The sequence below is a fragment of the Dermacentor andersoni genome, chromosome 7 (genome assembly GCF_023375885.2).
Source record: "Dermacentor andersoni chromosome 7, qqDerAnde1_hic_scaffold, whole genome shotgun sequence".
Lineage (NCBI taxonomy): Eukaryota > Metazoa > Arthropoda > Arachnida > Ixodida > Ixodidae > Dermacentor > Dermacentor andersoni.
The window spans coordinates 29852356-29865867 of record NC_092820.1 but is presented as its reverse complement, the minus strand read 5'-3'; the positions used below and the strand labels follow the sequence as shown (position 1 = coordinate 29865867).

The window sequence follows — 13512 nt, the reverse complement described above, 5'->3', positions numbered from 1 at the left end:
ACGTACACGCGACCGCTTTACCTTACCAAGAGTACGGACAAGATATGGCAAACGTGTCCGTGCCTTCTATGTACCTGATGTGTTAAATGACCTGCCAGATAAAGTTTTATCTTCCAGCACACGGAAAGAAGTTAAATCTTATATTTTTTATTTGTATGTGTAATTTCGTTTCTTCCCTTTCTTTCTTTCTTTCTTTCTTTCTTTCTTTCTTTAGTTTTATTTTGAGTCTTGTACATAATTGATTTACTGTGCCGCTCCCTGGCTTGCTCCATTCTGCCGAGCGCTGCCCCACAAGCCCATTGTTGGCTTGGGCAGGCTCGTATTTGTATGTCATTTTCGAAATAAATAAATAATTTATATATATATATATATATATATATATATATATATAAAAGCGAGTTCGCCATAGGCTTGCGTAAGTGCCCAATCTCTTCTTGAGGAAGAGCCACACTGTAGTGGTCGATAAGATCGAACTATTGTGTTGTAAAACACAAAACGCGTACGATAGCGCTTTTAAGTGCATTATTAACTTAAAGTGAATTGATACGTTAATGAAAATATTTTGATAAATACTTTCTAACCTTCCTTTACAAACATTTCTTTTGTTTTATTTTTCCCTCCGCACCTAGACGCACTTCAATTCTGATTCGCTCCATGATATCTCCGACAATAGGTCTTGTAACCGCTTGTCATCCCAATATTCGCGACCGATATAAACCCCACTTGGTCAGTGCCCAACGTTCTACGAACTGGGCGGTATATCGGAACAGATGACAACGCAACAAGCGGAGAAATATATAAAGTGCGTGTTATGTCATGACAGAGTCGACCGTAGCAACAAAGCTGAAAACTATGCCTTCCTAGAAGAATAATTGCTTTGATAGATAAAACTTGGGAGTGTGCTTTAGAGCATGCCGTCCCTTTTGACACGTGTACTTGATTATCTTTATCGGGCGACCACGTTTCACCACTCAGCAAATGTTCTCGCTCAGCGCAGGACGCGCCTGCATCTTTCGGAAGTTTCTGGAATGTTATCGATGCTTCAATCAGCTGTATGTCGTCGCCGAACCTTGTGTAATCTAAAGCGACCTAAAAACATAACTGCGTCGGAGAGTCATATCATCTCACATTTAAGTTGCCGGAATGACATTGTTAATGAGGCAGCAGGTGATGGTGGAAGTATAGTTATTTAGCCAGTAGAAAAATACGAGCACGAGGCTTACAGACAACTAAACAACCCAGAAAATTACCGTAAGCTGGATAACGATCCGACATTATCCTACACAGTGACAATTACCAACAGGCTGAAATCACTTTTGGCTGTTGAATTCATAACACCGTCAGAATACAAATTTCTTAAACAAAGCAACGAGACTGCCGGGCGTTTTTACCTCCTTCCGAAAATTCATAAAATTCCATCCACTGAACTAATCACTGCTATTATCCCAGATCTCCCGATGGTATCAAACAACAACACCCCGACAGAGAGCATCTCCACATTTCTTAACCACTACCTTGGTCACTTGCCAAAAGCACTTCCGTCAGTTGTACAAGATGCGCCCCACCTGCTGCGAATTATGGAGGATATTAACACTTAAGGCACATTACCCCACAACATAATTCTCTCAACACTAGAAGTCACGGCCCTGTACACCAACATTCCAATCCGCGATGGTTTATCTTCGATAAAACAAACGCTGTCTAAACACAATGCACAACACTCTGCTGAAGTCTGCTTGTCTCTCCTTGAATTAGTTCTAACACATAACTGCTTCGAATTTGACGAGAGTTACTACCTGCAAATACATAGTACAAGCATGGGTACGCCTTTTGCGCCAAACTACGCGAACATATTTATGGGGATTCTAGAAACAGATTTTCTATCGCGCTGCGCTGACAAGCCCCACAGATACCTACGATACATAGACAACATATTGCTAATATGGGAACATGGTCAAGACAGTCTAGATAAATATGTAGCATTCGTAATTTCCTTTCATCCAACAATAACATTTATATCAGAATCTTCAACTGAGCGCATAAGCTTTCTGGACACAACAATATACATTGGGAATGGGGGGCTAAAGACAACACTGTATAGGAAACCTTTCTACAAACAACAGTACATAGGATATACGAGCCACCATCCCAGACATCGTAAACAAGGCATCTTTAAAGGCCAAGCCACACGACTACGTCGCATTTGCGTTGAAAACCAAGACTACATAGATAGACTCGATTACCTTAAAGAAACCCAATCAAACAGGAACCACCCAAACAGTGACCTTCAAATAGCCTACACCGCTGCAACCAAACCTGATTGAGCCGAGGTTCTCAAGCCCCGCCCGAGGATCACAAGGACAACAACGCCTCTTCTTACTACTAAATTCTCAAACGCACTCCCAAACGTGAATAACATCCTCAGTAAATACTACCCAATTCTCACCAGCAACCAGAAACTTAATAAGATTTTTCCCGACCCGCCCAGAGCAGCCTACAGACGCAATACTAATTTTAAAGATGTTCTTGTGCATGCCAAACTAAAGACAAAGAGGAAGTTGGGAACCAGTCCCTGTGGCCGCCCCAGGTGCTGTACATGCAAACATATTCAATCTGCTACTACAGTAAAAAGTACACCGTCGAATTACCCACATAAGGTAACTTCGGCTTTCACTTGCACATCAAGCAACGTAGTCTACTGTCTAGAATGTGCCGCTTGTAGCAAATAATACATAAGTGAGACTGGACAACAAATCCATACAACACTCAACGGTCACCGCATGGACACAAAACACAATTTACCTAAAGCAGTAGCCAGCCACTTTAATGAATATTGTCATACATTTGACAAAGCAAGGCTCTATATACTACAAATTGCCGTTCACCTCGCGAAAGGAAATATACGGAATCATACCTCATACAGAAGTTTAAATGCCTTCACCCGACGGGAATTAATCTGGCATGTGGCAACTTAGAATCCTTAAAAGTGGTAACTTAAATCTGAAATTCTCACATCATCAACCAAGACACAAAACACATTATACCACCAGCTAACCATAATTCTTAACCTCACCTACTCTTCCATTTCGAAAATTTTTTCCTGCTTACTATTCAATTTAATGTACTCTTTCTGGTTTTTACGTTTATATCAACTGTACGACCCCCTTCTCCCATGTACACTTGCCCCCGCCCGCTTCTACGCACGTCACCCTCCTATTTTTTATTTGCGGTTTTGGTTCCCCCCCTCTTTCTTCCTTTGTTTATATATTTTTTAAACACCCTCACCAACACATTCCGAAGTCAATATGCCTTTTTCGGCACCTCAACCCATGGTATCGCCATTTCTGGATGCCGCCGTTCAGGACACCTATGCTGAGTGGCTGGGGCAATGCCCCTTGAAAGAACATGCCGCTGCCTTTCTGTCTCCCCATACATTGCACCGCAGACTCCTCGTCACCATCTTAACTACTTCAAAATTACTCGACGTATTGCTGCTGTGCTACTCAAGTCACTCTTTCAACTCATGTTCTTTTTGTCTTTTGTGTTACTCGCGCACTGACCGCCTGACCGGCTCTTCTTATGCCACAAAAACATGCCGCGAACGACACCCCTGAATGCTCCCTAACCTCTCGCCTCCCCGACGCCCTCCCATGCCCCCGTCCTTCTTTATTTTTTTTCTTTCTTGTTCTTTCTCTGTTTCTTTCTATCGTCTTGGTGTCGCCCCAGTTTCTTTCTTCTTTTTTTTCTGCTTCTCTTTCTTTTCTTTTCTCCCCGCCTTCACACTCTACCACTCTTGTCCCCTCGTCACAGACGTCGGACGACAGCGCTCATTACCTCTGAAGTCTCCCTTTATAACCAGCCGCCAGAGACAACACCCGCACGTGACGTCACTGCACTAACCCTTTAAAACTAACATTCCGAGGTTGACAAGGTCGCCTTTGACGAAGATGGGTCCTGCTATCGAAACGTTGGCTAGCCTTTCTGAGGCACCTTATCTCTGTTTAACAACATTATACCACAGTGTGCTATTCCATCTGTCAGCCCCCTTCATGTTTTACAAGCAGGTAGACAAAGATACCACTTCATAATATAAAGAAGTCATTCGGAGGACCCAGTGACCTAAAACAAAGCAGGATCAGCAGTGCCGTTGTGAAATTCCTGCTTCTTCTAAGCAGGTTTTATGTCCTGCCAAAAATACAAAGATAATCTTAGCCGACCCATTGTCTCTTGGAGTGGCACCATAACATAGAAAAATTCGACTTCCGTAGACATCCTAATTAGAGCGATTCCGCTTTCATTTTCCTGTTGTGGAAGAGGTACGCACGGTTTTGCATAGCCTTAAGAGCAAGTCGGCTCCCGGACCGGACGGGATTTCGAACAAGCTTCTTAAGAATCTGGACGATAGGTCAACCAAGTACCTTACCGGAGAGGTTAACGCTATGTGGAGAGACAGGGTGGTTCCGGAGCAGTGGAAGACAGCTCTCACGATGCTGATTCCCAAAGCTGGCAAAGTCCCGAGCATTGAAAACTTAAGGCCTATTTCGGTCACTTCTTGTGTGGGCAAGGTAGCCGAGCATGCGGTGCTTAATCGGCTTACAAGGTACCCTGAAGAGAACCAGGTCTACCCCCACACTATGATTGGTTTTCAGGCCGGGCTGTCGACTCAAGATGCAATGAAGCTCATGAAGCATCAGGTCATTGATGGAGATGGAAGGGGCGTTAAGGCCATCCTAGGGCTGGACCTGGAGAATGTTTTTGACAACGTTCGGCACTCTTATATTCTTAAGTCCATTTCGCATCTTGGCCTCGGCACGCGCTTTCATGACTCTGTCAGGTCCTTCCTGTCAGGCAGGAAGGCTACCTTGAAGGTTGCGGAGCTGGAGTCAAAGAGACAGGGGCACTCCTCAGGGGGCCGTCATCTCGCCCACATTGTTCAATCTGGCCATGGTCAGTTTGACCAAGAAGCTCTTGGAGATTGAAGGGATTAGGCACACCATGTATGCAGATGACGTGACCATATGGTGTCCCGGTGGTAGTGAGGGCTATACCGAAAATGTTCTGCAAGAGGCAGTAGATGTAATTGAGCATTATTTGGACCCGATGGGGTTAAGGTGCTCCCCCTCCAAGTCGGAGCTGTTTCTGTGCAGTCCCGCTAGAAGGGGACCCAAGTCAAGGGGATGGATACCCGTGGACCAGCTGAGCATTGAGCTTCGTACAAGAAGTGGCGGTCTCAAACCTAGGGTTGATAAGACCAGGGTTCTGGGGATGATTATTGAGTCGAACGGCGCCAACACGCTGAGGATCCAGAAGATCATTGCCAAGACAGAAAATGCGGTACGCCTAGTGAAGAGGGTGGCCAACAGGCAGACGGGGTTCAAGGAGGATAGTCTGATTAGACTTATGCACGCATTTGTATTGTGTCACTTTACTTATGTGGCGGCCATGCACAAGTGGAAACCATTGGAGAAGGAGAAGCTTGACACGCAGATTAGGAAGATCACGAAGAAAGTGTTGGGAGTGTCAATGTGCACCAGCACCGACCGACTTCTCCAGCTGGGAATTCATAATACCTTGGATGAGATAGCTGAGGCTCAGGAGAGGACGCAGATGGTGCGTCTCTCTACGACTAGCATGGTTCGGCAGATTCTGAAAGAGTCAGGTGTTCCTCAGGAGAAGATTTCGCAGCTTCATGTCGGTATTACTTTGAAGGTCCGTAATCGGTATGACGTCAAGCCTGTTCCCAGGAACATGCATCCGGAGCGAAATGTTGGTAGAAGAAAGGCCAGGGGAGCTTGCCTGCTGAGACTCATTCGTGATGAGAATCAGAAGGTTGGCTTCGTCGCTGCTTCTTTTAACAAGGAGAGAAAGGTTTTTACCATAGCTGCCGTGGACAATGAGGGCAGTGTCGTTAACGCTGCTACCGTTCGGACTGATAGACCAGAGGTCGCGGAGCAAGCGGCTATTGCGCTCGCCCTGGTTGACAGGCGCAGGCCTTTTGTATATAGCGATTCAAAGTCTGCCGTTAGGGCCTTTGAGAAGGGCTCGGTGGCTAAGGTTGCTTTTAAGATTATGCAGACATGTGAGATCTCTCAACACTACTTATGTTGGTTCCCTGCTCACCTTGGGATGACCGAGGAAGCCCCTCCGAATCTCAATGAGTCCGCTCATGAGGCAGCGCGAGATCTTACCCTCCGCTCTGCCCCGCGCAACGGCGTGGCGGTAATCCCCGAGAACAGAGACTCCCCTTCCATATACAATGAAATCACGAAGTATTACCTTCTTAATCGCAGGGTTTACAGTTTGCGGCATTCTAAACTAAACAGGGCTCAGGCACTTACATTACGCTTACTACAGACTGGTACTTATCCTTGCTCACGGAGACTGAACATGTTTTATCCGGAGACGTATACAGAGCTTCATTGCCAAGATTGTGGTGCTTTAGCCACGCTCGAACACATGCTCTCGTCTTGCGAAAGAATTGAAGACTCGGCGATCAAGGATGCGTCCAGGTGGGAGGCTGCACTCCGCAGCCCGGACCAGGATGAACAATTCTGTGCTGTCCAGCAGGCTCACGACGTAGCCGTGAGGCTTGGCTTTCCGGTCCCGACGTGGGAGCGGCCCGCTTAGTGGTTAATTATCACTACTTGCAAGACCAAATAAAGTTTCCTTCCTTCCTTCCTTCCTTCCTTCCTTCCTGTTAAGTAACAGACAACACGTACGTCCTATCCGAAATAATTGATATTAGTATTCCCACAGACAGCCTCTTAATGACCCGTGATCTTGCACCTCTGTACACAAATACACCAAATTCGGTTGCAGTCACACAGTTGTGCATATGTTTTCAGAGTCATTGTTTCAGAAACTCATTTATTGTCCCACACTTTGAACTCTGACAAAGTTGCTATTAGGGCTGAATAATTTTGAATTTAAGAGAAAGCATTTCGTGCGAGTCATCAAAACATCAATGGGCACTAATATAGTCCGAATTACGCCACCATATTCATGGGCGCACTGAAATCAAAGTTTCTTGAGAGACGCGCACTAAAACCACTATTTAACCAAAGCTTAATGGATGACGTATTCCTAATTTGGTCCCACAACGACGAAGAGTTATTGAAGTTAATTTCTCAGCTCAATGCACCCCATTTAACCATCTCAGCCTCCCATACATATCCGGCTTGCGTAATCACCTTTCCGTGTGTTAGTATAAGTGTGCACGACAATAAGCTTTTCGTACATACGTTTACAGAAAATTGACCTATAAACACAATACTTACATTTTCACAGTAGCCATGTCGGACATCGCAAAGCAGCAATCTCGTATAGCCAAGCTCTTCGCATCAAACGTCTATGCACTAAAAAAGAGGACTTTGCATCGTGCTATGAACACATCCGTAAGGACTTACTACGCCAGCGTTATCCTCCCTCTGTTAGAAGCGACGCAATTCAAAAAAGCAGACAACTTTGATCGTCATGCGCTGAACAGCGCTTCCATATTCCCGGAAACGCCTTATCCTCAGCTATTCAGCACAACTCCTAACCTAAATCGCATCCTCCGGAAACGTCATCCCTTAAGCTTACAGAGCGAGAAAATGCGCCAGACTCTTTCTGCACTTCCGCGCATGGTATACAGATGGGTCACCAACCTCAAAGATGTTGTCACATGCTTCACAATTGCCTCAGCGAATTTAAAAGGCTGCACACCGTGCGAAATAGTTCGATGTAAACGCTACCCCATGTTGAGTGTCGCTAACGTTGCCAAGAGCACCGAGTCTTCATTTTCATTTAAAATCCAAGCGTATTACAGTTGCGAAACTTGTAACGTTGTATGCCATCTCGAATGCACCATTTGCCGCGCACAATACATCCGAGAAATGGAAACCATTTTAGCTATGCTTAATTAATTACAAATAAGATGTAAAATCTCCATTGACGGGAAAGTAAACACAGGCTCCCCGCGGTTCCCACCTGCGGCAAGTTGTTTTTTCATCCACTTTAATTTCCATAAATTTATCGTTTCTTTATTTCATTTATTAAGCACAAGTAATTTCCCCTATGTTGTCCTTGGTGTCAGTGTTTGTTGGCTTCTCATGATATGGCTAAAAAATCGGGCCCCTCGATTAACCCCCCTTCTTCTCGTTTATATATATATATATATATATATATATATATATATATGAAGCACGAGGTTGTGCCCGAGGCTCCCGGCCGTAGTGAACGCATTGCCAAAGGAGTAATCCACGAAAGCTCCTGATTCTTGACGTCACATGACGATTTCATCTCGCATGACTCGCATCGGTTCAGGATGTAAAGCGCGAATCTTGATTCTGGGAATTATTTTCATGATGAGCAGCAGCGCCGATTAGTTGAAAACAAAACCAGCTCGAGAACTGGCGCTATAGTTTGACGCTCAATTATTAGTTTCTCTAAATTTGCGATACACCGTAGGTGTTTCCCCCGCGAGATTTTCGCGGTGAAGTGGCAGCGTTTCCTAACGTAGTTTTCTACCTTCATAATTCAAAATGGGTTCAACTAATATGGTGAATACACAACAAATGAAAATTTTCCTACCGGTGGAGTTATACGTTCCCATCACTACACAGTGTGGTTGAGCGAAGAGCACAGGATATGTCTCAAACAGAACTCCTTTTGTCTTGAGTGGGCCTGCATAGAAACATAGTATTTAGGTATTGATAGTTTTCCTTATAGCGACAAGTTGATCACTTTTTGGAGCCAGTTGGCATAAATCACTCAATTCTACAATTTTTGGCACCACATTTGGCAGCCAATGTCTGACCATTCGGCGCAAGACTCCTCAATTTACCGCTTCGCTCGGTATGATACACGGATTTAATGTTGCACTTATATAGGGTTCTTATCTCGACTTGTACGATGTCACCGGATATTAGGATCTCAAATACGTTCGCAGAAGCCAGTAGACGTTGCGCCGTAGTTTATTTTCGCTTTATTTTAATCACAAGTTTTTGTTTGATTAAACAACAAGCACATCTTCATATTTTAGTCTGGATGAATATGATATCTTTTACACCGAGTGAGTGCAATTCTGACCAAGCGAAAGCTAGCATTCCTCTGTTCCGCAGATCATTTATTCGCTTTTTCACACGGAAGTGCTTAACGAAGCAGCGCAACCGTGGGGTGAAGGGTATTGGTAGATGGAAGCATTATCTGTTAGTAAATGTTTATTTATTTTATTTAATTATTTGCAGATGCTGCAACCCAAAAAGTGCTATTGCAGGAGAGGTTTATTACAATATGTCGCAAATACGAAGCACAATAGAAAAGAATCATGCGTTCGAACATGGTTAAAGGGAGTACTCAATAGCATTCGGAAATTCTTTCTGTTGTAAGCAACGGGTGGAACCGGGCATATCATTTCAGTATTCAATAGTCCTGCGAGAGAGAGCGTAAACTTTATTTTCAAATCAGTGAGATTCGAGTCCGGCGTCATTTTAGTGGGTCTGGGCACCCGCCGCGGACGCGGTTCCGAGACCTTGTCTCGAAGCGGCTTCCTCGGCTCGCTGGACGGCCCAGAGTTGTGCTGTCAGGTTAGAGCTGAGCAATGCAGTCTTCCAGCGCGAGCGGAGGCTGGCGGTAGAAGAGACGGAGGGGTCGGCACTGCCCGACTTGTTTGTTAACTCCTGACACTCCCATAACATGGGATTAAGTGTGGCAACCTCGCCACATGATGTGCATCTGTTTGTAGTGTACATGTCTGGATACATGGCGTGCATGAGTCCTGCGAAAAAAAACTACTTTTAAGAGTGTTTGTGCGAGCGAACAGACCGAGACGTTCAACTGATTGCTCTTTCTTGTGATTAGAGGCCTTGCATGGGTCAGATATGTGCAGTGCTGGCAGTATCAAAGATACATGTATCTTAGATACTCTTTGGGTATTTTGTATCTGTGCCCTGATGCGTGTGGCAAGACGTGTATCAGTATCTGTATTTCCAATAAATGAAATATTGTATCGTGTATCTTAAGATGCAAGATACTCGCCACCGAAACATGACTTTGACGTAATAGTTCTTTGGGAACCTGCAAGGTAGACAGAATTAATTATTAAAGCAAAATGAGACATCCACTCAATTGCAGCACTTGCTACAAAGGCAACCGATACGGGTTCCTCGAAAGAAAAACCTTGCAGTGGAAGAAAAATTCGTCCTGGTCCGAGACTCGAACAAGAGACCACCACCTTTCCGAAGCAGCCACTCTGCCATCTGAGCTAACCAGGCGTCTAGCAGATGGCAGGGCGAAGTCGAATTTGTGAACAACTCTCCGAATGAGTGGATGTCTCAACAACTCTGCGAGATCTACGATTGAGTGGATGTATCATTTTCCCTTAATAATTACCCACAGCGCCCATTCAGGCATTACAGCGGGGGGGGGGGGGGGAGTGCAGATGAAAAAACATACATAAAATTTGCAGGTTTGTATAAATTCGCGTAAGTGAGTGAACAACAGATTATAATACGCCGACACAAAAGCACACAGTCACGTTGCACGCAGCCACGTCGGACACAGGCACGTTGCAGATATCACATGTCACATGTGAAAAAAAGTACATAAAGCACAATGATTACAAAGATCCGTAATGAAAAAGCAAAAAAAAAACATAGCGAATAATGGGTTGCAAAACAAGAATGCGTTGATTAAGATACAGTTCGACAAGGTGAAAAAAGAGGCACTAAAAGAAATTGTCATTTGCAACTGGGATTCTTTATAGGTCATGATTGCTAGACGTACACGCGATATTTATCAAGCCTTAGGGATCAAAAGATTCTATCGCTTTTAATGCAAAAAAGAACTTGTTAGGACAAAACATTCCTACAACTGAGGAAGGAAGTCGGTTCCACTGACTGATGGTTCTTAAGAAAAAAGAGCTGCTAAAGGCCGATGTATTACATTCGTATTCTCTTATCTTGCGTTCATGATCTTTGCGTGCTGATGTGTAGTGAGGCTGGTTTGTGTACACGTCACGCGGAATTCGAGTATGAGAGTGATATATGCTGTGTAAACGCTTCAGTCGAAACGACGCTCTTCGGTGCTGGACAGATTGCCAGTTTAGCATTGCCTTAGATTTAGTTGCACTGAACTGCCTGTCATACATTGCTATATCAAGTACATATCTTGCCGCCATGGACTGAACTTTTTCTAGTCTTTCTTTGTTAGTTACTGGTGAAGGGTCCCACACAGAGCATGCGTATTCGAGCGCAGATCTTTCATGTGATTTATATAGTAACTCCCGGCTTTGTTGTGGAAACGCACGTGTATTTCGTCGTAAAAATCCCAAGCACCGACAAGCTTTGCCTACGGTATAATCCACATGCCGATTCCATGATAAAGAGGAGCAAAAGTAAACGCCTAGGTATTTATATTCACACACCATTTTTACTGGAGAGCAGTTTATCGTGTATTCAAATCTTCCAGGATTTTTTCTTTTTTCTGGAGAACCTCATACACACCGTTTTCTCGAGATTCAGTTTCATTTGCCATCACTCACACCACTCGTGTATGGCATATAAGTCGTTTTGAATTACGAAGCAGTCACTTTCAGATGTAACTTTATGGTATAATATACAAGCATCTGCAAATAACCTAATATGGAACAGTACATTTTCATTAATGTCATTGATATAAAGTAGGAAGAGAAGAGGCCCCAGAACTGATCCTTGAAGTACCCCTGACGTAACATTAGTTATTGCAGATTGTTCCCCGTTTCCAACTACATATTGTCGCCTCTCGTGTAAATATTTGGCAAGCCACGCAATAACTTGGGTATAATATTAAAACTGGTTAGTTTTTGCAGTAACAGGTAATGTGAAACGGTGTCAAACGCTTTTTGAAAGTCAAGAAAAATACAGTCAACCGATGATTTGTCGTCCAGGGTTGCCGCTATGACATGTGTGAACTCTACTAGTTGTGTGACGCATGATAATCCTCGTCTAAATCTATGCTGATTTGAGTTAAATAAAGAATTGCTATCTATATGCTTGACTACTGCAGTATATAAAACATGCTCTAGAACTTTACTGCACACAGAAGTGAGTGAAATGAGACTCTAGTTCTTAATAACGTTGTGCGGGTAAGTTTTATGTATAGGAGCAACCGATGCCATTTTCCGCTCAGCCGGAAGTGAACTGTGTTCCAAGGACTTCTCAAAAATAATTTTCAAGTACATTGACACTATATGAGAGCAAGACTTCAACATAAAATTGAGTAAACAGTCAGGGCCCACAGCTTTTGCGCAATTTAAGTTAAGAAGCCGTAATTCAATGCCCCAAGCTTCGATCACTATTTTAGGCATGGGTGCGGAATCGTGTTTCAACAATTTCCGATCGTTCCAAGGACCTGTTGGGGCAGAGAACACTGATGTAAAATAAAGATTGAACAACTTGGCCTTTTCTGTGGCGTCGTAAATTGTAAGATCGCCATCGGTCAAAGCGCCGATAGAAATGTTGCCTTTTTGAGTTCGTTTTATATGCTTCCAAAGTTCCTTCGGACTTTGCTTTATTTTACTTTCTATTGTTTTAAAATAGGCTGATTTTGTTTGCACTGTAGCATTGTTCACTTCCCGCGTTGCCAGTTTTAGTTTCCATAAGTTCTCTTTAGAAGGGTATCGTTTGAATGAACGGTAAATTCCTTGCCTACGCTTCACTAAAACATCCAGTTCTTCAGTGTACCATGGCTTACTTCGATTACGCCTTCTAGTCAATACCCACGATGGAACAAACCGGTTTTGCAGTTCAAAGATTTTTTCTTTGAATAGAACCCATAGGTTTTCCACAGAATACTCAACCGCAATTGTTTCGAACACAACGAAATACGCTTCCAGTGAAGTATTGATTGCTTGGATATCAGCCTAGGCGAAATATACATGCACCGACTCTTCTCATTGTACACGCTTACATGTTTCATATTTATTTTGCATAGCACGACGTCATGATCACTTATCCCTGGCAATATTTCAGTGTTCTGGACCATTTATGGCATATTTGTGAAAAAGAGATCTAGAATAGGACTTACTCGCGTAGGTTTCAGCCCAGTTTGTCTGAATGAAAGGAGGTTCATAAAATCGGCAATTTCAGATTTGAAGCTAGGGGAGCTTTCAGAGGCTATCGGCTGTTCATTCCAGTTGAGATTAGGTATATTAAAGTCCCCACCCACAATGACATAATCGGATGTAATGTTTGTAGCTGTGGCGGTGAAATGACACAATTCTCTGGCTGAACCGATTGGTGGCCGGTAAAAGGAGCAGACTGATAGTGATTTGCCGTTCGAGAGTTTCAGCTGACACCAAACAGCTTCACTCCTATCCTGTATAATATTTACGCGTGTAGAAGGAATGCGCTGGTCTACCAAGAAAAATACAGCACCTCCGCGATAATTTCTATCCTTTCTATAAACTGTAAAGTTATCAGGAAATACTTCAGAGCTCGCTACGTCTTCATTGAGCCATGATTCAGCATCAACTTTCCAAACAAAGCATCAACT

The 13512-nt window shown here is 43.7% G+C and overlaps 1 protein-coding gene across 1 annotated transcript in view; it reads right to left on the bottom strand.

Annotated features, from left to right (window-relative positions):
- Nucleotides 1-13512, bottom strand: part of LOC126535338 (uncharacterized) — a 107832-nt gene that overhangs the window by 17229 nt on the left and 77091 nt on the right. The window contains exon 5 of the mRNA XM_072289048.1: nucleotides 8572-8664. Coding sequence (XP_072145149.1) covers nucleotides 8572-8664 — 93 coding nt within the window. The remainder of the gene's footprint in view (nucleotides 1-8571; nucleotides 8665-13512) is intronic.